At 61.3% G+C, this 27,054-nt stretch overlaps 2 protein-coding genes across 2 annotated transcripts; both read left to right on the top strand.

Moving 5' to 3' along the window:
* Positions 1-3,440: 3,440 nt before the first annotated feature.
* Positions 3,441-11,984, top strand: ACBD4 (acyl-CoA binding domain containing 4). Its single transcript, XM_080369969.1, has 10 exons — positions 3,441-3,601; positions 3,684-3,804; positions 3,885-3,969; positions 4,042-4,162; positions 6,732-6,845; positions 8,047-8,153; positions 8,941-9,091; positions 10,475-10,626; positions 11,029-11,073; positions 11,396-11,984. The coding sequence occupies exons 1-10, from the start codon at positions 3,532-3,534 to the stop codon at positions 11,504-11,506; spliced, it is 1,077 nt and encodes a 358-aa protein (XP_080226095.1). The 5' UTR covers positions 3,441-3,531; the 3' UTR covers positions 11,507-11,984.
* A 1,518-nt stretch (positions 11,985-13,502) lies between these two features.
* On the top strand, positions 13,503-14,927 carry HEXIM1 (HEXIM P-TEFb complex subunit 1). Its single transcript, XM_080369970.1, has one exon. It carries the CDS (start codon positions 13,724-13,726, stop codon positions 14,612-14,614), a length of 891 nt encoding a protein of 296 aa, XP_080226096.1. The 5' UTR covers positions 13,503-13,723; the 3' UTR covers positions 14,615-14,927.
* The last annotated feature ends 12,127 nt before the right edge of the window (positions 14,928-27,054 follow it).

Here is a 27,054-nt window from a genome sequence, read left to right as displayed (position 1 = left end):
GCAACCGGGATGGGTCGGCACCGGGGTCTGGTCTGCACCGGGACGGGTCTGCACCGGGACGGGTCTGCACCGGGATGGGTCCGGCCGGTCTGAACCGGGGGTCGTTCTGCAGCGGGAACGGGACGGGGTCCCGGTGTGCAGCCGCTGGGTTGTACGGCACCGGGCGGGGGTCCCGCACTGCACCGGGTACAGCCCGAAGGGCCGGTCTGGCCCCCCGCAACAGCCTGCGGGTCCCCACCTCCCCCAGGGGTCTGCCTGCACCGGAGAGCTGCCCAAGGTACCCCGCTTTGCTCGGGGGACAGAGCTGCCTGCTGCCAGTCCCACCCCAGTACCGCCGGTGGGGACCCAGGGGACACCCTCCACCAGCGGTGTTTTTCCCCAGGGCCGGGGCGGCAGTGGCACTGCCAACAGCTGCCCAGACCCCGGGTGGGACAGTTGGGCACCCAGAGGTGGTGGCAGGGCAGCCTAGGCCAACGTCTGGGCACCCTGGACAACATCTGGGCACCCTGGGTGACACCTGAGTGTCCTGGGTGATGCCTGAGTATCCTGGGGCAACATTTGGACACCTAAGGCAACATCTGAGCATCCTGGGTAATATCTGAGTATCCTGGAACAACATCTGGACATTCAGGGCAACATCTGGGCACCTTGAGGTGACATTTGTGCACCCTGTGTGATCTTTGGTTGTCCCGGAGCAACATCTGTACATGCAGGGCAACATCTGGCATTCTAGGGCAATATCTGGGAATCTGGGGTGGGGGTGGGGGCGGGGAGTGGGATAGTATCTGTGTATCCTGGGCAACGTCTAGACACCCTGGGGTAACATCTCGGCATCTTGGGTAGTGTATGACTATACTGGGATAACACCTGGATGCCCAGAGCAACATCCGGGCACCCCTGGGACAATCTTTAGTTAACCTGGAGCAACACCTGCATATGCAGGGCAACATCTGGGCAGCCTGGGGCAGTATCTAGGTGCTGCAGTTCAAGACCTGGGCAACCCACGCAACATCTGGACAGCTGGGGACACATCTGGGCAGCCCCTTGGCTGTATTGGAGTGGATACAGCCATCCCCGAATCTTTTGGGAACACGAGGACACAGGGATTTCTCACCAGGGACAGCCCAGCTGAGGGCAGTGCCCTGTTCTGTTTGGGTCGAGGCTCTTACCACCCCAGGAGGTGCAAAACATGTTGAATTTATTTATACAAAATGTATCTTGCTTTGCTGAAAAACTTTAGGGTAAGCAGCCACAGCCACCCCAAAAATGCACTTGCAACCCCGTAACTGGGCTCGGCTCCAAGTGCTCTTCCTCCTATGGGAATTGCATTGCCAGGAATTCAGCAATGGATGCATTGACCTGGTGTAATGACTGGGATAAACACCTCTCGCTGCAAAATCCACAGCAAAGTTAAACCCTGGTTGCAATTCTGCCTCTCCCGCGGCGTTGTTATTTTCTAGCCCCTGTGAGCGATTTGGAAGGAGCCCCATGGAAAGCAGCAACTCACATTCCTGGCCGCTTATAGCACAGCACGTGTCCCTGTGAATCACTGCTCGGGATTCAGGGTTGTTTTTTGCAGTGAGTCAGAGCCAGCGAGGCCGCGCCGCTGTCCCGGAGCAGAAATCCTGAGTCAGAGCTCAGAAATGGCAGGAGGTTTAAAAACCTTTGCTGCTTTTTTTTCTGGATCTTGAATTTATAGAGGAAATATTTCCCCAGAGTACATGGGGTAGGAATTAGGAGGTTTGGGGCAGGGCACTTGGATTTGGGATTTAGAGGTGGGATTAAGGGAAATTGCCCAAACTGTAGGAAAACAGGAGCATGGGGCAATGATGGAGCATGGCACGGGGCTGCTGAGAGCTGCTTTGCATCCCCCTCCCAGCAACCAGCCCTGGGCAAGGGTCAGATCCAGGTGGACCCCAGGGAACTGCAGAACATCCTGCAGCCCCAGGGCACCTTGTACCTCCAGGTCACCCATGTCCCTACGTCCCCCATGTCCCCAGAGCACCCTGCCTTCAAGAAAAGCCCTCAGAGCAGAGGGTGAAGCAGCTTCACCCCAGGGGCTTCAGGACTCCAGATTTTGCCCCTTCCTTACTATCATAATTAATAGTTCAATAATTAACAGTAAGCAATTGCTCTGCTGGAACCCAGCTGTCCCCTGCCCCATGCAACAGGACTGTGCCCCTGCCCAGTGCCTCAGTGACATTGCTCCAGTGCAATGTCCCAGTTTCCCAGTGCAATATCCTGGTGTCCCAGTGCATTGCCCTGGAGCCCTTGGTATGTGGCCCCAGCACACTGTCCCCATGCCTGGTGCATTGTTGAAGTGCATTGTCCTGATGTCACAGTGTACAGCTCCACTGTCCCCATGAGTGGCCCAGTATCCTGGATGATTTTCCTAGTGCCCCAGAGCATTGCCCTGCCCTGCTGCCCCACTGCATCACCCCACAGGACTGCTGCACTGTCAAGGGCACCTGGCTGCGTGCTCCTGCTGCACAGCCCAGGTGGGCCAGTGCAACACCCTATGCGCTGTCCCAGTGCACTGTCCCTGTGCATCACCCCGTGCCCTGGTGCAATGTCCTGGAGCATTGCAACACTGTTGGTGCATTGCACCGGAGCACTGTCCTGTTGCACCATCCCACTGCACTATGCCAGTGCACTGTTCCTGTGCACGGGAGCACTGCCCCACTGCACTGTGCTGGAGCACAGCTCAGAGCACAGGTTCATTCTCCTGGTACACTGGTGCACTGTCTCGCTGCGTTACCCAGTGCACTGCCCCATTGCACTGTTCTTGTGCACTATCCCAGTGCACAGGGTCACTATCGCAGGGCACTGGCGCACTATCACTTTGTGCTGTGCCATTGCACCGTGTGGTGCACTGTCCTGGCACTGCCCCGGTGCACAGGGTTACTCTCCCGGTGCATGGCCCTGGTGCATAGTCCTGGTGCACAGGGTCACTCTCCTGGTGCACTCTCCCAGTGCACACGCTCGTCATCCAGGTGCACGGTCCCAGTGCACGGGCTTGCTGACCCAGTGTTGCAGTGCACAGGGTCATGGTCCTGGTGCACAGGGTCCCGGTCCTGGTGCACAGTTCCAGTGCACAGGGTCCTTGTCCCAGTACACATGGTCATGGTCCTGGTGCACAGGGTCATGATCCCGGTGCACGGGCTCTCTGTCCGGGTGCACAGGGTCCCGGTACACCTATCGAGCCGCGGGGGGGGACCTCTGCGCTGCAGTACCGCCTGTAGCCCGCAAGGGGGCGTCACGGTGGGACCGTGCCTCGCGGCCCGGCCTGCGGCGCGCTCTACACCAGCCCAGCAGGGGGCGCGCACGCCGCGCCTCACCATTGGCTGCGGCGCAGCGGGACCGAGGGGGCGGGAAAGGGGCAGCACCGCCCCCTCGCAAGCGGCACGCTGATTGGGCGCGACGCGGGGGGGGGGCAATAGAAGGCTGGCGCTGATTGGCTCCCACTCTCTCCCCTCACGGAGAGAGACACGCAGCGGGGCCGGTGTCAGTGCCGGGGCCGGTGGCGCCGCCATGGAGGAGGCGGGTTGCGGGGCGCAGTTCCGCGCTGCCGTTCAGGTTATCCAAGGGCTGCCCCGAAGCGGTGAGTAGGGGCCGGGAACGGGACCGCGGCCACAGCGCCCCGAGCCCGCTGCCGGCTCCGCTGAGGCCGTGTCGCGTCGCAGGTTCGTACCGTCCATCCTATGAGGAAATGCTGCGTTTCTATAGCTACTACAAGCAGGCGACGGCGGGGCACTGCCAAGGCCCAAGGCCCGGCTTTTGGGACCCCATCGGCCGGTACAAGTGGTAAGGCCCCCGCGGGGGGTGGCCCACTTCGGGTCCAGTCCACCCCCTGCTCCCCACCTCACGGCTGCTGTCACCCACAGGGATGCCTGGCACAGCCTGGGGAGGATGTCCAAGGAGGAGGCAATGGCGGCTTATGTGGCTGAGATGAAGAAGGTGGCCCAAAAGGTAAAGGGGAGAGGGAGAGCAGCTGGGCTGGGGTGCTCGGTGGTGCCCGTCCCAAGCTGCGTCCCTCCCCAGATCATTGACACGGTGCCCATGGATGAGATGACAGAGGAGATGTTCAGGTACTTCGAGCCGCTCTATGAGGTGATCCATGACATGCCCCGGCCCCCAGAGACCTTCTTTAAGAAGAAAGGGGGTGAGTGAGAGTCGCTGAGCCCTGCTTGTCCCTGGGGCATCACCTCTGTGCCATCCTCTTCTCTCCTGGCACATCACTCATGCTGTTCCCTGCTTGCTTCTGCACCGGTACGGCCATCGCCTCAGTGCTCTGCGCTGCCCCAGGGCACATCCTTCTGTTACACCCTGAGGGGGGGATAGGGTGGACACACCACGTCCCTTCTGACTCCCCTGCTGTGGTGCAGCTGCAGCTGAGCTGCTTGTTTGAGCACAACCAATCAAGTGTCTCTTCAAGTGATAGAGGTGCCTCTTCAGTCTGGGCTTTCTCTGCGAAACTTTGAAGTGAGAACTCGAGATTTGGCTTCCAAATGCCCCTTGGCCCAGATCCCTGTACACAGTAGAGCAGGGGATCGGTTCCCACGGAGCACTGCTGCAGGGAGGCTGTGCTTTGTCTTGGTGCTGGCCCGCTTACGGTCAGGGCAGGCTGTGTACAGGGAGCCTGGATCATCTGATGTAAACATCTGAATAGGCTGGCTAGTTTTTGCAGCAGAGTGGATGTGGAGAAACTGGGGTTGAGAAATGGGATTACCGGGACAGCCTTGCGCTAGAGAAGAGTCCTTCCCAGGCTTTTCCATGCCTGTGGCTGCTCAGATACCTCCTCATGCTGGGAGGTATCTGAGAACCTGTCCCACCCCTGGAGCAAGGCAGTCCTCGGTGTATCTGATTTGTGAGAAGCATCCAACGGAGCGAGGGGCTGGTTGTGGTGGTTCAGAAAGGTGTCGGCTACTGCAGAGCAAACCAAACACTGCACATCTGGAGGTCTGGCTGTGCAGCATCTTCAGTAGATTAGCTCAGCAGCAGATGATCTTTCAGGGTATATTCACAGGGAGTGCGTAAGCTGTCAGTGCTTTGCTAATGCTGGAAGAGCACTGACAAATAGACTCCCTCCCTGCCTGTCCCCAGGCATCTGTCCTGCACTTGACAGCTACTGTCACCTCCTGCTTCCAACAAGGATGTCAAAAACATGCCTGTAAGGCTTGGCCTCAGGATGGCTGCTCCTTCCTGTGGTACCCCAGCGCTTTTGTTCTCCATTTTGATGCATAATGCTTTTAAAAGGCAAATAGACTTAATTTTTCTCTGGAACATAAAGGCTGGGTCTAAACTCCCACTTGGGAGTGTCGTACTGCATCAGCGTCACTTATAAATGACACAGTCACTTATATCTGAACCTGGTAGCGTCTGTGGAGCAAGTGAGCCCAAAGTGCCTGAAACGCTGGTTTAAACTGCTGAACTTCTTAAGCTGTTGAGTCATTTGTGTTAAAGGTCCTCAAACCCACATATAGATTTTGTGCGGTTGTAGCTTTGTTACTGATAATCCAAAGGAGAAAGGTGATTTTGGACACTGTGGCAGGTGAGAGTGGAGCATGGCAGGTGTGGGGCCCTTGGCAGCTGTGGAGGTTTTTGGGGACAGAGGTGCTGCACGGTGGCACTCTGGGCAGATTTGGTTTTATGTATTTCCGAAGTCAACACACTGTAAAGTGGCACTTGGAACCCAAATCGTGAATGATTCGGGGTCCCAATGGATTTCCAGTCAGCAGAGCTTTCACCAGTGTCTTGTACGTTTACACCAAGACTCTGAAGCAACTGGGAACCAATAATTAAGCCCTTAATGCATGGGCCTGATGCTATTCGCCAGCCCTGCAGGCACAGGGGGCCTGGTGCTGGAGCCAGGCCTGTCCTGACATGGTGATGTGTGTGGTGACGGGACCCTGCCTGCACCCACCCCCCCCGTGGGTCACAGCACACACACCGAGGAGAGATTTGGGAACGGTGGCGCTCCCTGAGCAGAGCGGCCCCGGCACTGACTCCAGTGCGGGGTGCGGGCTAAACCCTCAGGGAGCTCAGTCACCTGGGCTGGGCTCTGAGGGGTACCACAGCCGTGGGTCTGCTGTAATGCTGAAGGAGGGCTGGAAATGGTGGAGATGTGCAGGCAGGGCAGCGTTGCCACATCCCTGCCAGGACAGGAGCAGGGAGCAAAGTCCCAGGCTGCTGAAAGTGTGGCAGGGCTTAACCCCACGGACTCCGTGGGGTGGTGGGGAGGGCTGGATCGCTGGGCTGGCAGCTGCCCCAGGCCCTCCCTGGGGTGCTGCTGCCTGCTGGAAGCCATCGCAGGTGATGGCAGCGTGTGCTGCCTGGACAAGGCTGTCCCCAGCCAATGTTTCTTGCATTAGGCTCTGTTAGTTACCGAGGGCGTGCCATGTGCCCTGCCAGGGGACAAGGACGGTGGCCGTCACTCGTTGGTGTTTACCCAGTTGCTGGCCAGTGCTGATCCCCCTGCCTGCTGCTGCCTCGCTTGGTGGACGGGGGCCAGCAAGACAGCCTGCATGGGGCAGACCCTGCTGACCGTTTGAGTTTGTGTTGATTCCTGGGCCGTTGTCAAACAGAGCCAGCCCCTCTCCATCTCTGCCCGGCATCTGCATGTCCCCCAGCCGCTCTGGCAGTGAAGCAGTGCCAAGCCCAGCCTGCAGAGAGCTCGTGCTGCCAGGATCACCTGCAGTGCTTTAATTCTCCTCTGCCCCTTCTCCCTGCAGGCAGCCAGGAGCGGGCAGCAGACCCCAGCCAGGACAACCCAGAGAGCAGCCCAGCCGCAGAGCGCCCCGAAGACACCCTGCCCAGGGAGCAGCAGAATGGGCAGCACGTGCCAGGTTGGTCTCCCTGGTGTGGCCAGCACCTGGTAGAGACCCTGTGGAGAAGGTGCTGGTGGTAGGGCTGAGCCTCCATCCGCCCACAGAGCTGTTGGCTTCAGGCACCTCTGGTCCAATCCTGCTGGTGTTTCAGGCATTGCCTGAGTCACAGCGAGCTGGAGCTTTTCCTGGGTCTGGCTTTCAGTGCTGTTCTTGATGCCGGGGTAACCCTGGGTGTGTTGGTTTGACTGTTACTCTTACCTGTGCAAAGGGGCCTGATTCTGCTAAACCACAGTGAGAAGCGAGGGTGTTGCCCTGTGGACTGGGACAACATCACCCTGGAAGGCCCATGTTCTGGGAGGGGATGTTCTCCCTCTGCTCAAGCCAAGTCCACCCCTTCCATGGCACTGGGAGCCCCAGTGCCAAGCCCCAGCCCTCCCTGCCTGGGCCGTGGCTAACACCTTGGTCCTGGCTTGTAGAGCCCCTCGTACCCTCGCCCACCCACTCCGTCTGCCTGCTTTGAGGGCACACGTGGCTCTCCCACCCCAGAGAGGCCTCTCGCTGTGCCTGGAGTTGGGTAGGGTGCTCTGGGGAGGCGTTCTTCCTGCTGCCATCCTGGTCCTCCCCCAGAGGAGCATATATGGTCACTGAGCAAGTGCCTGTGTCCAGGCCATGCCCTTCCTCCATCCTCGAGTGTGCCGGGGCTGGCAGCACGCAGGGGGCTGGGCACTGTCCCTGCCTGTGCAGTGGGGTGTGCTGCCGTGCTGGGGGCAGTTGGTGTTGTGCAAACAGTCCCCGCTCCCTGCCAGAGCAGCCAGGACCGTGGATCCTGCTGGAGGGGCTCCCCACCATGCTGAGGTTTTGGCTGGCCACCACAGCAGCCCTCTCCCCACATGTGGGCAGAGCAACCCCCCATAAAATGGCACTGTGTCAGGGCATGCCTGCCCGCGAGGGGCTTTGCGACACCGTGGACAGAAGGGGGAATTGGGTCCTTGGATCAGGGCCACAGTCTGGGCAGTAGTAACAGCTGGTTCCTTCCCCCTCTGTGCCTCAGTTTCCTTCTCCTCCTGCCTCACCTTGTGCATGCAGATGCTGCCGCCTTTCCCGCTTGTGGACCTATTGCCTTGTGGCTGCGCTGAGCTTCTGCTGCCCTTCGGACACGGCTGAAACACCTCTGCCCCACCGGTGCTGCCCGCGGCTGAGCCGTGTCCTTCCCTTCCAGGAGGTGGGCTGGCTTCTGCCACCGAGGCACTTGAGGGTAGCCAAGTGACCAGTGACTCCGAGGGGGATGTGTACTGCGATACCCTGGAGCAGATGGAGCCTGAGCAGGTAATGGAGGGCTGGGAAGCGCTGGGGTCCAGCCGCAGCACAGCAGGGGCTTTGCCTGCTGCTAGCCCTGCCCTGCCTGCCCTGTACAGGCCAATCTCTCCGTAACCTTGGCTCCCCCAGCTCTGCATGCCACTGCTTGGGACCATCCTGGGAGCCTGGCGGGGCTCCCCAAACCCACGGGGCCATCTGGCTGCACCCCTCTGTGCTCTGTGTCCCTCTTGGAGCCAGGTCCCTGTTGCCGAGGGGAGGCTGAGGAGCCCTCTGTGCCCCAGCACCACCCACAGCCGCCCTCAGTCCTGCAGCGTGGCTCTAACAGGGGGCACTGGTGGGCTGCTGAGGCTGAGTGAGGCCAGTAGCCTCCAGCAGGGCTGGTGCGGGGCCCTTGCTCGCACCCCTGGCAGTTGTGGTCTGCTCCCCGCTCCAGGGCAGCGCAGCTGCCACCAGCAGCGTTCAGCACCTGCGCTGCTATGGTGCGGCTCAGCGGACCTGGCGGGCAGGAGGGAGGAAACCGCCTGGCTTCTCCCCGGGGCTCTTTCGCCATCTCCAGCCTGGGCACCTCGCTTCCCTCCGGGGTCCTTGGGCTCTGCAGCCTCCGATACCAAGTGCTGACTGGTGTTGCCAGAGGGATTTGGCTTCACTCAGCCCCATGCGCCCTCCACCACCAAAAATGCCACCATGGGGCAGGGGGAGAGACACCACCGCCACCCTGACATCACCTGCCGTGCCACCGCAGCCCCCAGGGAGGGGAGCGGGGGTCTCAGGGCCCTTCTTCTTTCCCCTTGCACAGGCTGGGCAGCCGCTGGGTCTCTCCCCAAATGGTGGCCAGGCCAGGCCTGAGCCCCCAGGGCCTCGCAGCGCTGGGCAGGGAGAGCGGCAGGGAAGCAGAAGACTAGAGGGGAGGAGCAGCGCTGGCCTCGCAGCCCCTGGCTCTGAGAGAGGTGGGTGCAGCGTTTGGCTCCTGCGCGCCTTCCTGCTGCTCCCCCCCACCTCCCGGCTAGCAGGGCCAGGCGTTTGGGGGGCTGTGCAGGGGGTGGAGAGGTGAGGGCTGCGACAGCAGGGGACAGCGTTTGGCTCCAGGACCCCGGGTGGGGGGCATTCAGTAGCTGCAAGAAGTCCCGAGCATCTGCTCTCTTCGCCCCTTGGTCCCCGAGCAGTTTGGTGTCTTTAGGACGCATGCCCTGTGTTGCCCGTTTCTCACAACGGTGCTAAATTGCCTAAATTTGGAGGATGTTCAACTGGCTTCTCTCTGGTGGGTGGCAGGGGGCACAGACCCCCACCCGGCTGTGCCCAGCGCTTGCCCGTGGCCCCCGCTGGCAGTGTCTGTGCCTAGTGCCTTTGGAGGTGGGTGTGCTGCGGGGGAGCTCACCCTGGAGCGGAGAGGGTGAAGCTGGGCCCTGTGTCCCTGGAGGCGCTGGCCATGGGGACACCCTGCACCTGCAGTAGCCACCTGCTGCTGCTGGCGTTTGGCGACAGCCGGGCCCCAAGCTGTGCCACTGCAGAGAGGGGACAAGGAGCCTCCTGCCAGCCTCTGCGGCTTTCCCCAGGTGCAGCTGAGGGGGGGGTTGCACCCCTGGGTGGCATTGTCACCCTCACCCGGGGTGGCAGCTGCTGCCTCACCTGGGCACAGCCCACCCATCTCACCCTTATCTTTCCCTGCCGTTAATGTTTCCACAAACACCCCCGAGGCTGCTTGACCTTGGAAGGTAACTTGTAATGGGGCCGATAGAGCCAGGCTGGGCTGGGTGCCGGTGCAGGGGGGCTGGCAACAAGCCCCTGCCCGTCTCCCGCTCGCAGCACAGGTTATCCGGGTGTTTGCCGGGCTGCAGCCAGGCTGGTTTGGGGCCTTTGCTAAACCCGAGGGCCGGGCAGGGAGGCAGCTGCGCAGACAAGGCGTCCTGCCGGGCCCTTGGCACCCTGCCCTCGCCAGGTGAGGCGAGGTGACCCACACACGCTGCCGTGCCTGCTGCGTCGGTGGGCTGGAGGTCAGCTGCTGCCATGGGGGGGCATGGTGGCCTGTGTCCCCAGGGACGGGCCTGGTGCCGGCTGGTGGAGGGGGACGTGGGCTGCCGGGCTGGGCTGGGAGCTCCCGGCTCTGCCAGGAGGAGCGGCAGCATGGGCAGGGCTGGCAGCATGCGGGCAGCCTGTGGTGCGGCGCAGGCAGCTGGTGGGATCCACGGCTCACTGTTGGGTCAGCCCGGGGGTCCCAGGGGAGCGTGAGGCGGGGCTCAGCCTGCCCTGCCTGATCCCAGCGGGCAGCACTGCCACACGCGCTCGCTGCCTGCCCTGCCACCCCTGAGCGGTCCCGTCTTTGTGCCCCGCAGGTCTCTGGCTCACTGGTGGTGGCCCTGAGCTCACCCAGGGGCTGCTGGCGGAGCTGGACACCCGCGTGGCCAGCACTGTCCAGGCCCTGCAGGACGACATGCGGCAAGTGCTGGAGCGCCTGAGCCAGCTGGAGACACTCACCTCCGCGCAGGTACGTGCTGTGCCGGGAGCTGCTGCGCGCCGATGCTGGCTGGCAGGGCCGCCGTGCCCGCGCCCGTGTAGGCCAGGCTGTCGGGGCTTGGCTCTGGGCCCTGCAAACAGGCAGCCTGGGGTAGCCCAGGCGTGGAGGGACCTCGGGGTTTGGTGACACATCCCGGCGGGGCGGAGGCTGGTGCTGCTCTGATCCACCCCGAGGTGCAGCCAGGGAGCTGAGGTGCAGGCAGAGAGCCGCTGCCTCTGTCATTCCCGTTGCCCCCGGCGTCCCGGCCTGGCCAGACCCCTTGCAGAAGCCCTGAGCAGGCTCGCTTCTGCCCGTTCCTTCCCTCTCACGGGGACATGGGGGCTGGAAAGGGGTGCCCAGCCCCACCTGCACCCCAACCTCTCTCTTTCACAGGGGGACGCAGCTGGGACTGACACTGGCCAGCCGCTTGCTCCACAGGTGAGTCGGAGGGGGAGGCAGTGTTGCGTGGTGGCCCTGCTGCCCCACGGGGCCAGGAGTCACGGTGAGGCAAGGCAGGTTGGGGAAGGGTCCCTCAGCTGGGGCGCAGGTGACATCCCTGGGGACGTGTCCCCATTGTCCAGGCACCAGGGGCGACTGTGTTGATGCAGGACCTCCACAGGATGACAGATGTGACAAGAACTGCCGGGCTGTGACAGCAGCCTGCTGCCTGCCTTTCAGCAGAGGGCTAGGAGAGTGCGTGGTCACACCAGTGACACCTTTGTCCCCTTCCCCACGCTACCTCTGTCTGTCTCCTCACCAGGCAATGTCCTCGTGGCCCCTGACGGTCTCCCCACGCACCCTGCTCTTCCTCATCACCTGGCCCTTCGTCACCCAGTGGCTGCTGCGCCACTGGCAGGGCAGGAAGAGGTGACCACTTCGTTGTTGCCGCCGCCGCTGGCCCTGGGACAGGGCGCAGGACAGCCCTGCCAGGTTGCCACCACTGCTCCTTCCCCATTCTGCTTAGCGCGAGCTGGGGAAGCACCACAGGATCAACGAGGGAATCGCCTCACCCAACCACAGGATCTCCTGTGGGCCAGGACCCCAGCCCCGAGGAGGGGGGGGAGCCACCGTGTGCCGCCAATTGCCACTGTCACTCTCAGGGTCTCGCCAGCCCCACCAGCATGGCGAAGGGACCAGCCACCTGCGGGGAGCGGGGCGTGGGATTGCCCCGATGGGATCCCTGGGGATCCCCTTGCTACCACACACCGAGGGACTGGCTGCCTGCCGCCACCGTGGGCCCAGTGCTGGGTGGGGGGCAGGGGACGGCAACCGCAGCCCCCCCAGGGACCGGTTCCATGCAGTGCTTGAACATCTGAACCTGCCAGAATTAAAGTTGCCTTTTCAGTTCAGCCCCAGCTGCGCTGCTGCAGGGAGGGGACAGCTGTCACCAGGGCCACGCCGGTGTCCCGGCACTGGGCAGAGGGGCATGGTGGCAGCTGGCAGGACAGGGCAGCTGCCAGGTCCTTGCTGCGGGGGGGAGGCTGTCCCCAGACCCCAGCCTTCTCTTTCCCACACGGGGTCCCATCCCCATTCTTGGGGTCCCCACCACCACACGGGGCTGATGGCAGTGCCGCCGCGGGGAGGGCGGCCATGGGCATCTGCCGGCACCCAGCGCAGGCAGGAGCTGCCAGCCCGAGGCCTCCAGCACTGCCAGGCCCGGGTGACCCGGCGAGGGGGGCGCTGCCACCGGGGCACCCACCGCCCAAACGAGCCAGAGGGCGGGGGTTGGGTTGGGGGGCTCCTGGGACCCTCCCTCGCCCCACAGCACCTGCTTCCCCTGCTGCCTATTGCTGAGAGGGTCCAGCTGGTGCGGGGGGGTGGCCAGGGCAGGGCCCCCAGCCCCGTGCCGCTGCCACAGCGGGTAAAACATACACACACACCCCCTCCCCGGCCACAGAGCCCCCTGCCCCGCCCGGGGGTCCCCAGGTATGTCTGTCCCACCGGGTGGCCACCCCACATGGCCCCCCACCGTGGGTCCTCCCCTACAGCCCCGCCACGAGGCCGTGGGGCCCCCACGGCTGGCCGTCCCTTCCCCTCCCCCCCCCCCCCCGCCAGGCGCGGAGTGGGTAGGCCCCGGACCAGGCCCTGGGCCACCCTACCGCCGCCCCTGGATAAAAGGGACGCAGCGCCTTTAAGGAGGGTCTTCTTTCCGTTCAGGTTTGTTTACATCTCCCTCCGCGCGGCTGCAGAGGACGCCGCACCAGCGCAGCCCCGGAATTCCTCCGCCAGCCCCCTCGCCCGCCAGCCCCCCTCGCCCGCCAGCCTCGTCGCCCCCCCGGGGCCGCCCCCCCTCCTGGTCCGTTGCAGCCCCCGCGGCCGGGGACGACATTGCGGGCACGGGGGGCTGCAGCATACGCAGCACGGCCCGTAGCCCGTTGGCCCCTCCGCGGCGCGGGGACTCTTTTCGGGTCGCCCCACGGGCTGGCCGCGGGGGGGGGGGGCGGGGGCGCTGCCCTCGGCGCGGCCCTGAAGGTCGCGGGGCGCGCGCGGCCCCGCGCATGGGAGCGCCCCTCCACGCATGGTACGGCCCGTCCCCGCCCCCGTCCCCCTCGGATTGGCGGCGCCTCGCTCGAGTGACGTCCGACCTGGCCAGTCGCGACCCGCCTCCCGCAGCGGCAAGGCGGCGGGTCCAGCGACGGTCCCGCCTCCCGAGCCCTCCGATTGGTCGCGGGGCGGCCCCTCCCGCGCTCGGAGAGCCGTTGCGGCGGCGGCGGGGGCGGGATGCTGCGGGGTCCGGCGTGCGGCGGGGAGGGGCGGGCAGCGCGCGTGCGCGGGGCGGGGCTGGACGCGCGCCGGTACATAAGGCGGGGGCGCGGGCGGGGAGCGGCAGTCGGGAGGCGGCGGCGGCAGCGGCGGGTGGGAGCGCGGGGTGGGGCGTGGCGGGGGGGGGGAGGTAGCGGCGGCGGCGCGTGCCATGCGCGCGGGGGGGCGGGCCCGGCGGCGTTAACCCCTCCGCGGCCGGCTGCGGTAAACGCCGGGGGCTTCGGCCCCGCGTCATGGCCCGGGCGGCCTGAGGAGGAGCGGTGGGAGGGGCGGCCCCATGCGCTGAGAGTAGCGCCTGTGCCCCGAGGGAGCGGAGCCCAGCGCCATGGCCGACGCGGCGCCCGCTGAGCCAGAACCGGAGCAGGAGCCCCAGTGCGAACCAGAGCCCCGCGGCGACCCCCTGCCGGAGCCCAAGCGCGGCGACGCGGCCGACGGCGAGACCGGGCGGCTGCCACCCCCCGGGGCGGAGGAGGCGGCGGCGGGCGGCGCCGAGGGGCGGCCGGTGGCGGGCGGAGCGGCGCGTCCCGGCCTGGGCCCGCGGTTCCGGTCGTCGGTGGGTCGCACCGAGGAGTGGCCGGTGAAGAAGAAGCACCGCCGGCGGCCATCGAAGAAGAAGCGGCGCTGGAAGCCCTACTCGAAGCTGAGCTGGGAGGAGAAGCAGCAGTTCGACGAGCGGCAGAGCCTCCGCGCTTCCCGGCTGCGCGCCGAGATGTTCGCCAAGGGGCAGCCGGTGGCCCCCTACAACACCACGCAGTTCCTGATGGAGGACCACGACCAGGAGGAGCCCGACCTGAAGACGGGGCTGTACCCGCGTCGGGCGGCCGCAAAGTCGGACGACACGAGCGAGGAGGATTTCCTGGAGGAGGCGGCGGAGGAGGACGGGGGCAGCGACGGGATGGGGGGGGACGGCAGCGAGTTTCTGCAGCGGGACTTCTCGGAGACGTACGAGCGGTACCATGTGGAGAGCCTGCAGAACATGAGCAAGCAGGAGCTGGTGAAGGAGTACCTGGAGCTGGAGAAATGCCTCTCCCGCATGGAAGAGGAGAACAACCGGCTGAGGATGGAGAGCAAAAAACACGGGGGGGAAGCAGCGGAGATGGCCCGGGTGCGGCAGCTGGAGCTGGAGGTGGACAGGTTGCGAGCCGAGAACCTGCAGCTGTTGAAGGAGAAGGACCTGCCCGGGCAGGAGAAAGGCCCCTGCCAGCTGGGGGAGTGACACTGGGGCGGGGGGGCACGGGGGGGCTTTTTACAGTGGTGGGGTGTAACATTCTATACATCTGTACAGAGACGCCGCGGACCCTTTTTAACGGGAATAAAGCGCAGCTGGGGAGCGGGGCTGGGCGCTGCCGGGGCCTCCCCCCCTTTTTTAGGTGGCTGTGATGGGGCAAGGGGGGGTTTGATGTATTGGTGATACTTGGTTTATTATTTTTTTTTGTCTTAAAAAAAAAAAATCCCCAGGAAAGCTGTAAATTGGCCAAAACTGACTATAAAAAAAACTACAGAGGTCTAATAAATTTAATTACTTGTAACTGTAATGGTTTTAGTGTGATTTCTAGAAAATATTCAGAATGGCATTCCAGCAGGGAATACATTTTGAATTATTTTCATGATGTTTTAACTGGTCTGTGCTGTTGTTACATTTCAGCTAGCTGTAATTCCCCTGCTTAACCATTTTTGTTACTCTTTTCCCCCCCCCCCCCCTTCCCCCCTCCTTTGATTCTAATCCTGCTCAATGAGCTGAAATAGTTAAAAATTACCTGGAGGAGGGTAACAGCTCTCAATATATTGTGTGGAATAGACACTGTTTATACCTCGCTAATGTATTAGTAAGCTCAAGTGTAGCTGGCTGCCCAGAGGCTGCTGAAACTTCACTTGTTTCCTCCCAGGTGAGTAGGAACCCAGGTCAGTTAACTGAGATCTGGGCAAAAACTGCCTAAAAACATACTTTGAGGGGCAAAACCTTAAAAGTTTTGGAGCAGCTCAGGGAAAAGTTTTGGTAGTCAGCACTTGGTGTCTGAAATGGCTGACTAGGAGTGATCGGTGGAAGGCAAACGTGATGGCTCAAGCTTTTGCTTCCCCGCTGCCGTACCTGAGAGGGGAAGGGAGAAAAAAGCAGAAGCTCCTGGCAGCTCTGTGGTCTAGTAAGGTTTTTTTTGGGGGGGGAAACAGGTAAATTAAAGGGCAAATTAATGGAGCGGTCCAAGCCTGCTCTGGTTTGTGGCATCATCGAAGGCCATCAGGCTCAAGATTGAGAGTGTACATTAACGAGTGGAACCTGGAGAGCCGGGGGCAGCTCCCCCCAGGCTACAGCAGGGGAAAACCAGCCAGTTATTTAAAAATAAATAAATAAAGGGGGGGGGGGGGGGGGGGTCAGTTGTAGGGGAGGAGGAGACGAAGGTGTCCCCAGCACTGCTGTGCTGTGCTCGCAGGCAGCACAGGTGGGTCTGGCTGTGGTCGGGGGGATTCAAGTGGCTGCAGCCAAGGGGGTCGGCTTCAAGGCTTGTGCCGGGTTAACGTGAGCCTGGCAAAACCCCGTGAGCTGCTCCGGGGCACTGGCTGGCATCAGTGGGGAGGGAAAAAGGAAACTATTCGAGGGCTACTTGCGCAAGAGCCCGGTAGCCACCCGCACTCCCTTCCCCTCTGCCATGACATCATCCGGCAGAGCCCGCGCCCGGTGCGGCTGCGGAGGGAGGCAGCGCCGCCCCGAGCCGAGCCGAGCCAGACCGGCGGCAAGGCACGGTGAGAGGCAACGAGCTCAGGATCTCACTGCCTGGGCAGAGTGGCTCCCAAGCCCGAGTCCTCCTCGCTCATCCCAGGCGTATCTTTCCAGCGATTTGTTTCCCCCCCCCAGCGACTCCCTTGAGACAGCTGTGCTGCCGTGACCTGCGTTCTCTTCTGGGGCACGACAGCCACAGGCGCACAGCCGATGGCACCGACTCCGGCAGTGGGTGCTGCACTTCATGACTATCATGACATGTAGTTCTTAGCACCTGGTTAATGTGAAAAACTTAACGCAAATAAGTATTATTAGTCAAATGTGGCACAATGGCTGTTACCCAGTTTAGCGCAACCACAGGGTTTGCCCTCCCAACTACTTACCCCAAATTTGTCACGTTCAACTCCTAGGAATAAATCTTTTGAGTTATCTCAACAAATGCTTTAACAAATAGAAAAGCAAAACAAACCCTAAAAGCACTGTAACGATCAACTCTTCCACCTGTTCTTGACTCCGCCAACTTTTCCTACTTTATTCCGTGCTCTGTTTTAATGAAAATGAGGCTTCATACGAACCAGGTTACCCCTGATGCTGCTTCAGGTGTTTCAGAACGGCATGTCTCCTCGCAAGGCCTCATTCCAGCTCCCGTGTCCAAACCTCCTGGCAGACACCGGCTGACAGCATTCGGGGACCTTTGAAACTTCTGAGTGGATCAGTAACGGATGGGGAGCTCGTCTGTGCTTCGCCTGCCCTGCCAAGGGGAGAGCTTGCCCTCCTGAGCCTTCCCGTGAGCGCTGGAGCTGGACTTGGAGCCGGTCTGGCGGAGATGAGCTCACTGCAGCTCAGCTGTTCAAGAGGAACAAATAAAAATCTTGGAGCTCACCGGAGATAAATGCGCACTTTATCACAGCACTGGCTGTGATGTGGTATCAAAGGGCTGCAATTAGTCCCTCCTGACAAGAAGGCAGCGCGCCGTCTTAACTAGTTGAGGGCAATACCTCCCTGGAGGGCAAGACAGCCGTGCCTGCCAAACCTTTGAAGCACATCCTTTCCCTCGTTGCCACCACTTTGGTCTTTCTCAGGTTATTTGAGCCAACTGGCCTTTATTCTGGCTCCTCTGGCAAGCCCAGGAACGCCGCTGGCATGGCAGCACCCCTCCGATCTCCCCGAACGGGCTGTGCCTTGGCACGGAGCCCGTGGTGGCAGGACTCTGCCTGTTGGAGCTCGATGGCTTGCTGTCGCTCCGCCGGCTGCGGCAGGACGACACCACCACCGCCAGCTTTGTGGCAATTGGCCTCGGAAACGTGAGGCATCGAGATCCCCTTGGTTAAAGGGCTTTCACAGTTCCTCCCGCTTGCTGGGGAAAGGCCCATTTTTGTCCCGGGGAGAGGCAGAAATTACGGCACTAATGCAAAAGAAAAGGGGACTAAAACATCCCACCTGCAGTTACAGCCATTCTTCTTCAAGGCAGAGGCCAAGCACGGTTCCCTGAAAACACTGCATGCTGCAAAAAAATAAAAAAAAGAGGAAGTAGTCCATCTTAACAGCTCCTTAATGCTGCACCCTTGGTGTGAAGTGAAACCTGAATCCTGCCCCTCAACGCTGCGGGCTGAAGGGAGCTCTGAAGGGAGCGCGCAGCCTGCCATCCTTTCCTCACCAGCTGGAGAGGTTTCAGAGCGGGCTGCCGGTACCCACCAGCACAGCAGTTCGGCCCTGAAGTCCATTCCACCCGGCCTGTTGGCATTCCAGGCTTTATACAGCAGGGACGTGGTGCTGACAAGAACGCTGTTGTCCCGCCTGCGAGTTAACTTGCGCTAACTGCATTTCATTTTGTTACCTTTACATTCTGAGCATATACTTACACAGCTCTTCACCATATCCTGGCCTGCAAGATAAGTGGCATTTTGTTAAAAAAGGAGGAGGATCTGTGGCACAGTAAGCCCTGCACACGGAAGAGGTTTTATAGCACTTGCTGCTGAGGCCGTTGCTGAAAAGCTGGCAGGTTTTGGTTCATCTGCAACATACCAAACCCTGGCTGTTAGGGTCAGGCCTTTAATGTTCGCTCCCTTCCTGCTCCCACCCTACAAAAAAACCCCTCCAACAACCCCAGTAGGTGCAAGGCATGCAGCCTGAACTAAGCGTAACCCCAATTAGTTTGGCAAAACCAACTTGAAATTAGATCTTCAGCTGTCATGCACATTTGAGAGACGCATAACAATAAACCACCCAGCTTTGGAAATGCAGCAGTTCATAAAACGATGAAGCTTTGGAGTTCAGAACCTAATAAAGCAACACGGGGGTCAAAAATGGTCAGCAGTGTCATAACAACAAAGCACCTTCTTCAAAAAAAAGAACACCAAGTGCACAGATGCAAAGTAATACGTTTTTTTAACTGGAAGAGTGCACATTTGACAGCATAATCTGCACTTACATCAGAAGCTTCAAAAATCTCACTGTTTTACATCTAAACCAAGTCACATTAATACCAGGGGATGAGCTGGCATTATCTGCCTTTCACAGAGGGAAGAAAATGTGGCAGAGTCACTTGCTTAAAGAAACCCAGCCTGCAACACAACCAGGAACTCAACCCAGACTCACCGGCTGCGCCAAACCTCACCACTCATCTGGGAACCGAGCGCAGAGGCTGCTGTCAGCTCCAAAACTCCCCAGCGCCAAGTACTTAGCAATAATAAAAATAAAAGGGTGCTTTTAAAAAAAAAAAAACCACAAACCAAACCAGGCCTTTTTTGACTTTGCACAGGAAAAAAAACCAAAACACCCAAACCCAGTTATTTCCACAGCCCTCATTGCCACCAGCCAGAGGAGCAGCATTTATAACTCAAAGACAAGGTTCACTCCAGTTTATTATCAGCTTGAAAAGTTACCCCCTCGGCCCCAGCAACACGCAAACGCTTTTGTTTTTAAGTCTCTCCAAGCACCACAGTGGTATTTGCTGCCTCGGTTAGACAGCAGCAGGCAAGGGGAGGCCATATTAACTGTGATCCACTGGATCTGGCCGGGGAGAACCCCCTCCAGGAATCTAGCTGTGGTTTGGCTTAAATGTGTGAAACAAAGGATTAAATTTGAGGGATTATTTTTTTTTCCCCGTCACAGTGTATTAAAAGAGTATTACGCGATGGCACGGCAGACAAGCAGCTTTCAGCCCTCCAGTAAACATGTTTGACCCTCACTCGAATTTCACTTTCAATATAAAACTACGCGGTTCTTCCCCACTTTGCTCCTAACGGGGGTCAAGCAGAGACGCGCCGCACAAGGAGCTCGGGTTGCGGCTGCCAAGCAATATCCAAATATGCTTTAACGCGGGTTTTGGTAAAAATTAAAAATACGCCCCCAGCCCAGCATCACAGGTGAGCGGAGCCACGACGTGCACCCCGCGGAGGCCGAGGCGGGCGGGCCGAGCCTCCCCCCCGCCGCACCACGCACTCGGACCGCGGGAGGAGCCGCGGCAGCCCCGGGCGAGGCCCCGGCGCCGGTCCGAGCCTCTGCCGGCTCCTCTGCCCCCCCCCCCCCCCCCGTACCCCCGAGCCCCGCCGGAGGAGCAGCCGGGCGGGCGCGGCGCCGCCCCCCACCTCAGGGCCGGCGGGGAGCCCCGCGCTCGGCTCCCGGGGAAAGGGAGGCCCGGCCGGGCCGGGCCGGACCGCCCCGCGCTCCCGGCTCGGCGCCGCGGAGAAGTCCCCCCGCCGCTCTCCGGTCGCTCCCCAGCCCCGCCGCGCCGCGCCCCCCCGCCTCCGCGGCAGGCAGCGAGGCCCGAAGCCGGCCTCCACACACACAAAATGGCGGCCAGAGCGCCCCCACCGCCCGCTCGGCCGCCATAGCCGGCGCCTCAGCCCTGCCGCTCCTCCACCAATCAGATGCCGCCCTGCCTCTGCTTGACGGCTTGGCGAAGCCAATAGCAACGAGAGTCGTAGAGGAAGAGGAGGGACGCGCTCCTGCCGCGGGGTCTCATGGGAGATGTAGTCTAGTGCGGCGGCGGGGCGGCGCGGACGAGGCCGCCGCGGACTCGCTGTCCCTTGATGCGCAGCGCCCCGGCAGCGCCTCATCCGGGGCCGCCCTGGGGCCGGGCCCGGGGGCCGAGGGGCACCCGGTCGGTACTGATACCCCCCGCCGGCTCCGGTCGGTATTGAGCCCTCCGCCGGCCCTGACGTCTTGGCGTGCTGCAGGGACCGGGCGCTGCGGGTCCTCGCCGGGCTCCCCGAGCCCCTCGGCGGGGGCAGCGCCTCGGTTGGGCGGTCAGGGCCCGTCGGCCTCCGGGCCGGGCCCGAGATGCTGAAATGCGGCCCTAGGCGCTGCGCGACCCGGCGGGGGCTCTGGGGACCGAGGCCTCGCCCAGGCGGGCGGGGGGCGGCGGCTGCGGGAAGATGCCCGGCTCGCCGCGGGGGACCCGGGCTCGGAGGGAGGGTGCCCGACTCTAGGCCCGGCCTGCTTCAGCCGGCTGGCGCTTAACCCTTTGGTGCCTCTCTCCTGCCCCAGGGCCGTTCCGCGATGGCAGCGAGCAGACGGCGCTCCCCGTGAGGAACGTGGCCCCTCCAGCCGCGCGGCGAGAGCGCAGCGCTCTCGGGACGTGGCTGTTCTCGCCCCGAATTGCCTCTCCCCTGATCCAGCTCTGCCACCTCCTCCCAGGGTGAGCCCAGGCTCCATCTTGGATCTGAAGGAGAAGAGCGACCCAAAGAGCACAGTCGATGAGCTTTTACAAATGGCTCACTCGAATTTTTTCTAAAGCCTCCATCCTTGCCTCTGGCACGTGTAACGCTCCTCGCAGGCGGCCTCGATGGCGGAGCTGTGAGTGCTGCGGATGGGGCGTTCAGTCTGCAAGTATGTAAGGGAATAATGTGTATTTGGGGGATCAGGATGCGTAAAAGGCAAAAGTAAGCAATAAATTTTGCATAAAGGTAAAAAAATAATAATAAAGGACTCTCCATATGAAGCCAGGCGCCTTGGACTTTCCTCTCTTGGAGGAAAGTGTGGGGCAGGCAGGGCCCAGGCCGTGTCCTGGTGTGATTTTGGGAAAAACGATGCAGGGAATCAGTCTGTGCAGCCACTCAGAGCTTTTTGAATCAGGTTCTTCTGTTACGAAAAGACAAAAAAGTTTTTTTTTCTGGGCTGGTAAACCCCAAAATCACATACTCACCCCGCCATATCTGTGATTTTATTGAGAATGGGGGCTAATTGTGCTGAATGGTTTCTGGCTGGGGGGTTGGTGTTGGAAATGGCCTGGCTGTTCCTGAATGGGAAAGGGGATGGGGCGGTGTAAAATGGGCCAAATCTTGGGATTTGGGTGGGGAGGAAGGAGACTGTCCTCTCCCTCTGACTGTCACAGTGTGACCCTGCTGTAGATCCGGGGGGGTGGGGCGGGGGCAGTGGAGGACAGAGACCCAGAGGGCTGTGAGGGAGCTGGTGACTTTGGTGACACGTCCTGGGGAGGGAGCTCTCTGGCATCACCCCTGGCGTGGGACCAGGTGTCCCCAGCCCCTTGGGGATCCCTCCTGTCCCCGACAGGCACTGTGCCAGCGAGGCAGTGTCAGGCTGTGCTGGAGGCGCAGGCAAGGCTGTCAGCCAGCGAGAGGCCTGGGTGTGCTTAGGTCTGCAGTGGTGGCAGTGGCAAGGGCTGACACGGTGCCAGGGAGTAGGCAGGGCCCTGGCACACCTCCTTGCCTCCTCTGGAGGGTTTTGTCCCTGTCCCTTCCCTGTCTGGGAGATGTTGGGATCTCCAAGGGGCAGAGCCATGCTCTCTGGGATGCTCCTCAGACAGTCATTGCTTCTCATACCCCCTTGGCACACTCTGAGCTCACAGTGAGTGGTTGAATGCACTCTTCGTGCCAGCCCATGCCTACAAGCTGGAGGATCACCCTTTTTGGTTTTTTTTTTTCTGTCAGGAGTGAGGTTTCAGTAGCTATAACACCAGCAACTCAAGGACACAACAGTCCCCAACTAGTGCCAATGGCGTTTGTCTCCCTGCATGTCCCATTTCCCGGCTTTTCGTGCCTTTGGAGGGTCAGAGCCCAACAACAGCCCCCTCGCTCACAGTTGTCCATGCCATGGACCCCCCCTGCCTGCTCCTGCTGTTGCCCAAAGCAGCATGCAAGGCGGGGACAGGGACACCAAGGGGTTTGCAGGAGCAGGGGAACAGCCTGGCGTGTTGATAACCCACACCTGCTGCAGAGTTGAACTTATCTTTCAGCCTGTAGCCATCTTGGCACAGCTGAGCCACACATGCACGTGTGCTGAGTCAGCCAGCGCTCGGCTCCAGCCCCTTGGTCACTCTGTACACTGTGTCTCTAATGGCAGGAGTGATGGCAAAGCTCTCTGAGGTCACCATGTGTGATCATTTTTTGGCCCGTAGGGTTGCTGTAGGGATCTGGAGGCAATCCTGCTCCCCAGGCTGCTCCATGAAAACGCCGTCAGTCCCGTCCCTGAGCTGCATCACTTTCCCTGGACTGGAGGAACAGGTTCAAGGTCCCAGCGGTGCTGGGGCTCAAGGCTGCGCAGAGGAACTGGAGAATCTAGCAGCCAACCCCACACAGGGACAGGCTGATCCCCAAGCAGCTGGTGCTGGAGGTTTTTTGTGTTTTATAGCTCTGGGTTGATTTTTTTCCCCACGTATTTGGGTCGTTTCCAGCGATGTTTTAGCCTCCTCACCCCAGTGTGTCCGGCTGAGCATGACCAGCCAGGTCTGGGGGCAGCCATCACCCTGTCTGCCACCCATGGGTCCTCCCGCTTTTCGTGGCACCCAAAAGCCTGGGTGTCGTGATCCTTTCCGCACCTCTCAGGAATATTTTGGGGGCACTAGGTGTTGTTTCTATAACCCTGATCTTGCAGAACCGGCCTTCTGCAGGGTGGCAGACCCAGCTGGGTTTGCCCCCAGCCTCTGGGCAGGCTTTGCAGGGAAAGAAATGCTGTGGGGCTGGATTTAAACTGGTGACATGGCAATATGTCCCCTTCCAGAGCAATTTTGGGTCTGACTTGCAGTCAGAGCGGGATTTATCATGGGATGGTGCTGCCTCGGATGAAGCAGGGTGGCTGCTAGGCTGGATGGGGCAGGGAGCTGCTTGTTGGGACCAGCCTGAGCTTGAGCAAAGCCTTTAGTGGCTGGGGTGGAGCGAAGGGAGCCTAGTCCTGGTGACTCAACTGTGCCCAGCCGCCAGTCCAGCGCCAGCCACCCCCAGTGAGCCCCTCCTGGCACTGGCACAGGTGAACGGAGCTGTGGGCAAGTGCTGCAGCTGGGGAGCCGGCGGCGTGGCCAGGATGCGCTGTGACCACACTGCCTGCCCTGCCCTGCCTCCACGCTGCTGTTGGGAGCCCTGGGCTGCCCTCGTGTCCCCCAGCGCTGGCACCCAAAAGCCCAGCCTGGAACCCTGCTGTCACCTTGTGTGCTTTGCTTTGCTCTGTTTCTCTCTTCAGGCTGAAGCTGATGTGAAACCTCCCTCGGCATCGGCACGGGGTTCCTGTCTGCTTCCACCCAGCGCCCAGCACCTGCCGCCCACCACTCAGCACCCACCACTCACCATCCCAGCTCTCAGCGTCCAGCTCTCCAGCTCCCCAGCACATGGCTCCCAGCATCCCAGCACTCCCAGCACCCATCTCCCCAGCTGCCGGTGCTCCCAGCACCCAGCAATCCCAGCATCCATCTCCCAGCATTCCAGCATCCTGCTCCCAGCATCCCAGTGCTCCCAGCACCCATCTCCCAGCATTCCAGCACCCCAGCATCCCAACAGTCCCAGCACCCATCGCCAGTGCTCCCAGCGCTCCTAGCACTCCCAGCACCCATCTCCCAGCATCCCAGCGCTCCCTGCACTCCCAATACCCATCTCCCAGCATCCCAGCGCTCCCAGTACAAACCTGCTCCCCCCCGGCCCGAGCGCCGCGGGGCCCCAGAGCCGGTCCTGCGCGCCCCCGCCTGGCCCCGCCCCCAGCGCGTGCGCAGCCGGCCCCGCCCACAAGCTGCACACCCCCTGCCCGTGTCCCCCAATGTCCCCAAGTCCCTCGGTGTCCCCGTGTACACTGAGTTCTACCCACATCCCCTGTGTGCCCCCCCACGTCCCCTGTGTGCCCTCCCCGGCCCTCTGTCCCCCCGGTGTCCCCGGACCCTCCCACGTCCCCGTGGCTTCCACGTGCCCCTGTCCCTGGTGTCCCACATGTTCCTCCCGTCTCCTGTGTCCCCTGTGTCTTCTGCATCCCCCCCAACTGCCCTCCATGACCCCTGTGGTTCCCATGTCCTCCCCCCATCCCTGATGTCCCCTGCCTCTCCTGTGTCCCCTCCGTGTTCTCCTCACATCCTCTGAGTGCCCCCTGCGTCCCCAGGTCCCCTGTGTCCCTCATGCCCTCCATGTCCCCCCAGGTCCCCTGTGCACTCCATGTCCTCCATGTCCCCCCAGGTCCCCTGTGCCCCTCCTCTGCCCTTCCGCCATGTCCCCATGCCCTACATACACCCATGTCCTCTGTATCACCACGTCACCCATGTCCCCACGCGCCTGGTCCTGCTGCACACGCCACGTGTTGCACCCCCAGATGACAGGGAGCAGGGACAGTGTCCCCCTGGGGTCATCAAGCCCATTCCTCAGGCACAATGGGATCATGGATGGACAGACGCCCAGATCCAGGACCCCACAGGGTGACTGCCACCCCCACCAAGCCATGCTGTCACCCAGTGCCAAGGACCACTGGCTGAGCCCCGCAGTGACACCATTTATTGTAGGGGCTACAAAACAGCAGAGGCAGCTACATCTGCCCAGGGCCCTGCACAGAGGGGGCCTGACTCAGCCCAGAGGCTGAGGGGCTGCACTAGGGGGTGGGGTGAGGCAGGGGGGTCCATGAGGCACCCCATGGAGAGGGTTTGGGTTGGGGGACGTCACTTGGAAATCCCATCTCAGCTTTGCTGGGGACTCCTCCGGGCAGATGGGGACAACTTGATCACCCAAGTGGGAACCTAGGGGTGCCTGGGTGCGAGTGCTAATGATTATTTAATTCATTAATACAATTAATAATTATAAGGCACAAGAAGATGATGTCCACGGTGCGTCATGTGCTGCTGGACATTTTGACAGGCCACCTTCCCACACCCGAAAGCAAAGGTGCCAGCAAGAGCCAGGGGTCAGCTGCGCTAAATGAAGCGTTGTCAGTAACGAGTTCACTTTGAAGGCTTGAAAATACTGAAGGATGGATGGGTGGATGGATCTGCTCATCCGTCCCGGACTGGCTCATTTACCTTGCTCCTTAAAATCCTGCCAGCTGTTGATCTTAAACTCCTGGGGATGCTCCAGTAGATGAGATTGAGGGGAATTTTGATTTAGAGTTTGAAAATTAAACGCTGTCCTTACCTGGGCTCAGAGGAGGCTGAGCCAGGCTCTGCTCCCATGGGAATTCAAGGCTGGGAGCAGGATTCATACTGGTGCTGTGTGACGGAGGGGCAGAGCTGGGAACAGTTGTGCTGTCCCAGACCTGTGCTTTGCTCCGAGCTGTTCGTTATCCTCATCGAATGCTGGGAAAAAAATACATCTATGCCTGTTGGTGGCAAGAAATCAAGTCTGGGTGGTGCCCGGCATGGTGGCCCACCAGTGTGGCATCCCTGGTGACTCTGGGCTGGTACCATGGGGTTGTCCCATGGATGCAACTCTGCATCCAGACGGGTGGGATGGGAAGCAGCTCCCAAGGGACTCACACTCCAGCCAAGTGCTGAATCTCAGTGCATCCTCGCAGGGATGGCAGGTGTTGCCACCCCTCCATGGATCCCTCAGACCCCAAATCTTTTTTTTTTCCCCCTCTTGGCCTTTTTCTGCTCATTTTTGTCAGGCCAACACTGACATCAAGTGGCTGCTGGGATCCCTTGCACGCCTGGGCCGTATCCTGCCTCTGCCTGTGCTGGGAGCAGCCCAGCGTCACCCACACAGCCTCATCCTGCCTAGAGAGTGGCCCGGAGCTGAGCGGGGTCAGGAGCCGTGGCCAGCGGTGCCAGACATCAGCCCGACTGGATCTCCATCACCCTTCGCCAGGCAGGCAGGATGTGGCCAGCTGTGCTCCCTCATCCCCCCACTGCCTGTCCCCAGCCAGGCCGTTGCCTGTGTCCTACTCCTGTCCCCAGCATGCCCAGCCACGGCAGTCGATATCCCAGCAGGGTCGAGCCGAGTGCGCTGACGGCATTGCTGAGCAGGGAGCATCGGCAGCATCCCTCACCCGCGGGGTGCTGGTGGGGACCCCCCTGGCCACAGCATCCCCATCGTGCAGCTCTGACCTGCCGGTGGCAAAGTCACGGTGACAAGTGAGCGGCAAGATTGGGGTGGCTCTGCCACTGCCCTGGCCCTGGGGACACTGGTCCCTGACACCCTGCCGACAGCGTGGACTTTGTGCTGAGTGTGGGAGTGGTGGTGGTGACGCATCTGTCGGTGCTGGCGGGGCCCCAGATCGCCGGCCAGACCTGGCCTCGGACAGCAGGTAACAGCGGGGTGACACTCCCTCCATGGGGGGATGCTGTGACATGGGGGTCCCCGGGGAGGATGGGTCCCCCAGCAGCGCCACAGATTCCCAGGTCTGCACTCAGCTCTGGGAGGAGATCACGGCGTTATTCCTGTTTTAAAGCAGGGAAAATTGCTGCATGGCAGCGTGTGGGTGCCAGAGCAGCTGCACAGTCCCACTTTTGGGGGATAAAAGCTGGAAAACCCCATATTCCCTCTGAACTGCCAGGCTCAGGGCCCCGGTGGAGTTTTGCAACACTCTGGCTTCCCTGAACATGGAGCCGAGCTCACCTGGGGAAGCCCAAAGCCCAGGGTGGGTTTCGGGGACGGTGATGGCTCCGGTGGGATATTGGCTGCAGGTGGAGCTGGGATTAGGGGAGCAGGTGTGGGTGCTCAGCCCCCTCTGGGAACCCACCCACTGGGTGGGGGAGGAGGTGGAGGTGTGTTGGGGCTGGGCTGCCGGTGGATTTATCT

Source organism: Falco punctatus (assembly GCF_963210335.1).
Source record: "Falco punctatus genome assembly, chromosome: 19".
NCBI classification, from domain to species: Eukaryota; Metazoa; Chordata; class Aves; order Falconiformes; family Falconidae; genus Falco; species Falco punctatus.
Note: the sequence above shows the minus strand (reverse complement) of the source record. Positions and strands in the feature narration are given on the sequence as shown.

What these genes read in the sequence shown, in the direction of transcription:
- ACBD4 (XM_080369969.1), top strand. Translation starts at nt 3,532, where the DNA reads ATGGAGGAGGCGGGTTGCGGGGCGCAGTTCCGCGCTGCCGTTCAGGTT. An exon ending in TGAAGAAGGTGGCCCAAAAG is followed by an intron (nt 3,970 to 4,041) that starts GTAAAGGGGAGA and finishes GTCCCTCCCCAG; the next exon opens with ATCATTGACACGGTGCCCAT. An exon ending in AGCAGATGGAGCCTGAGCAG is followed by an intron (nt 8,154 to 8,940) that starts GTAATGGAGGGC and finishes CCCCTTGCACAG; the next exon opens with GCTGGGCAGCCGCTGGGTCT.
- HEXIM1 (XM_080369970.1), top strand. Translation starts at nt 13,724, where the DNA reads ATGGCCGACGCGGCGCCCGCTGAGCCAGAACCGGAGCAGGAGCCCCAG.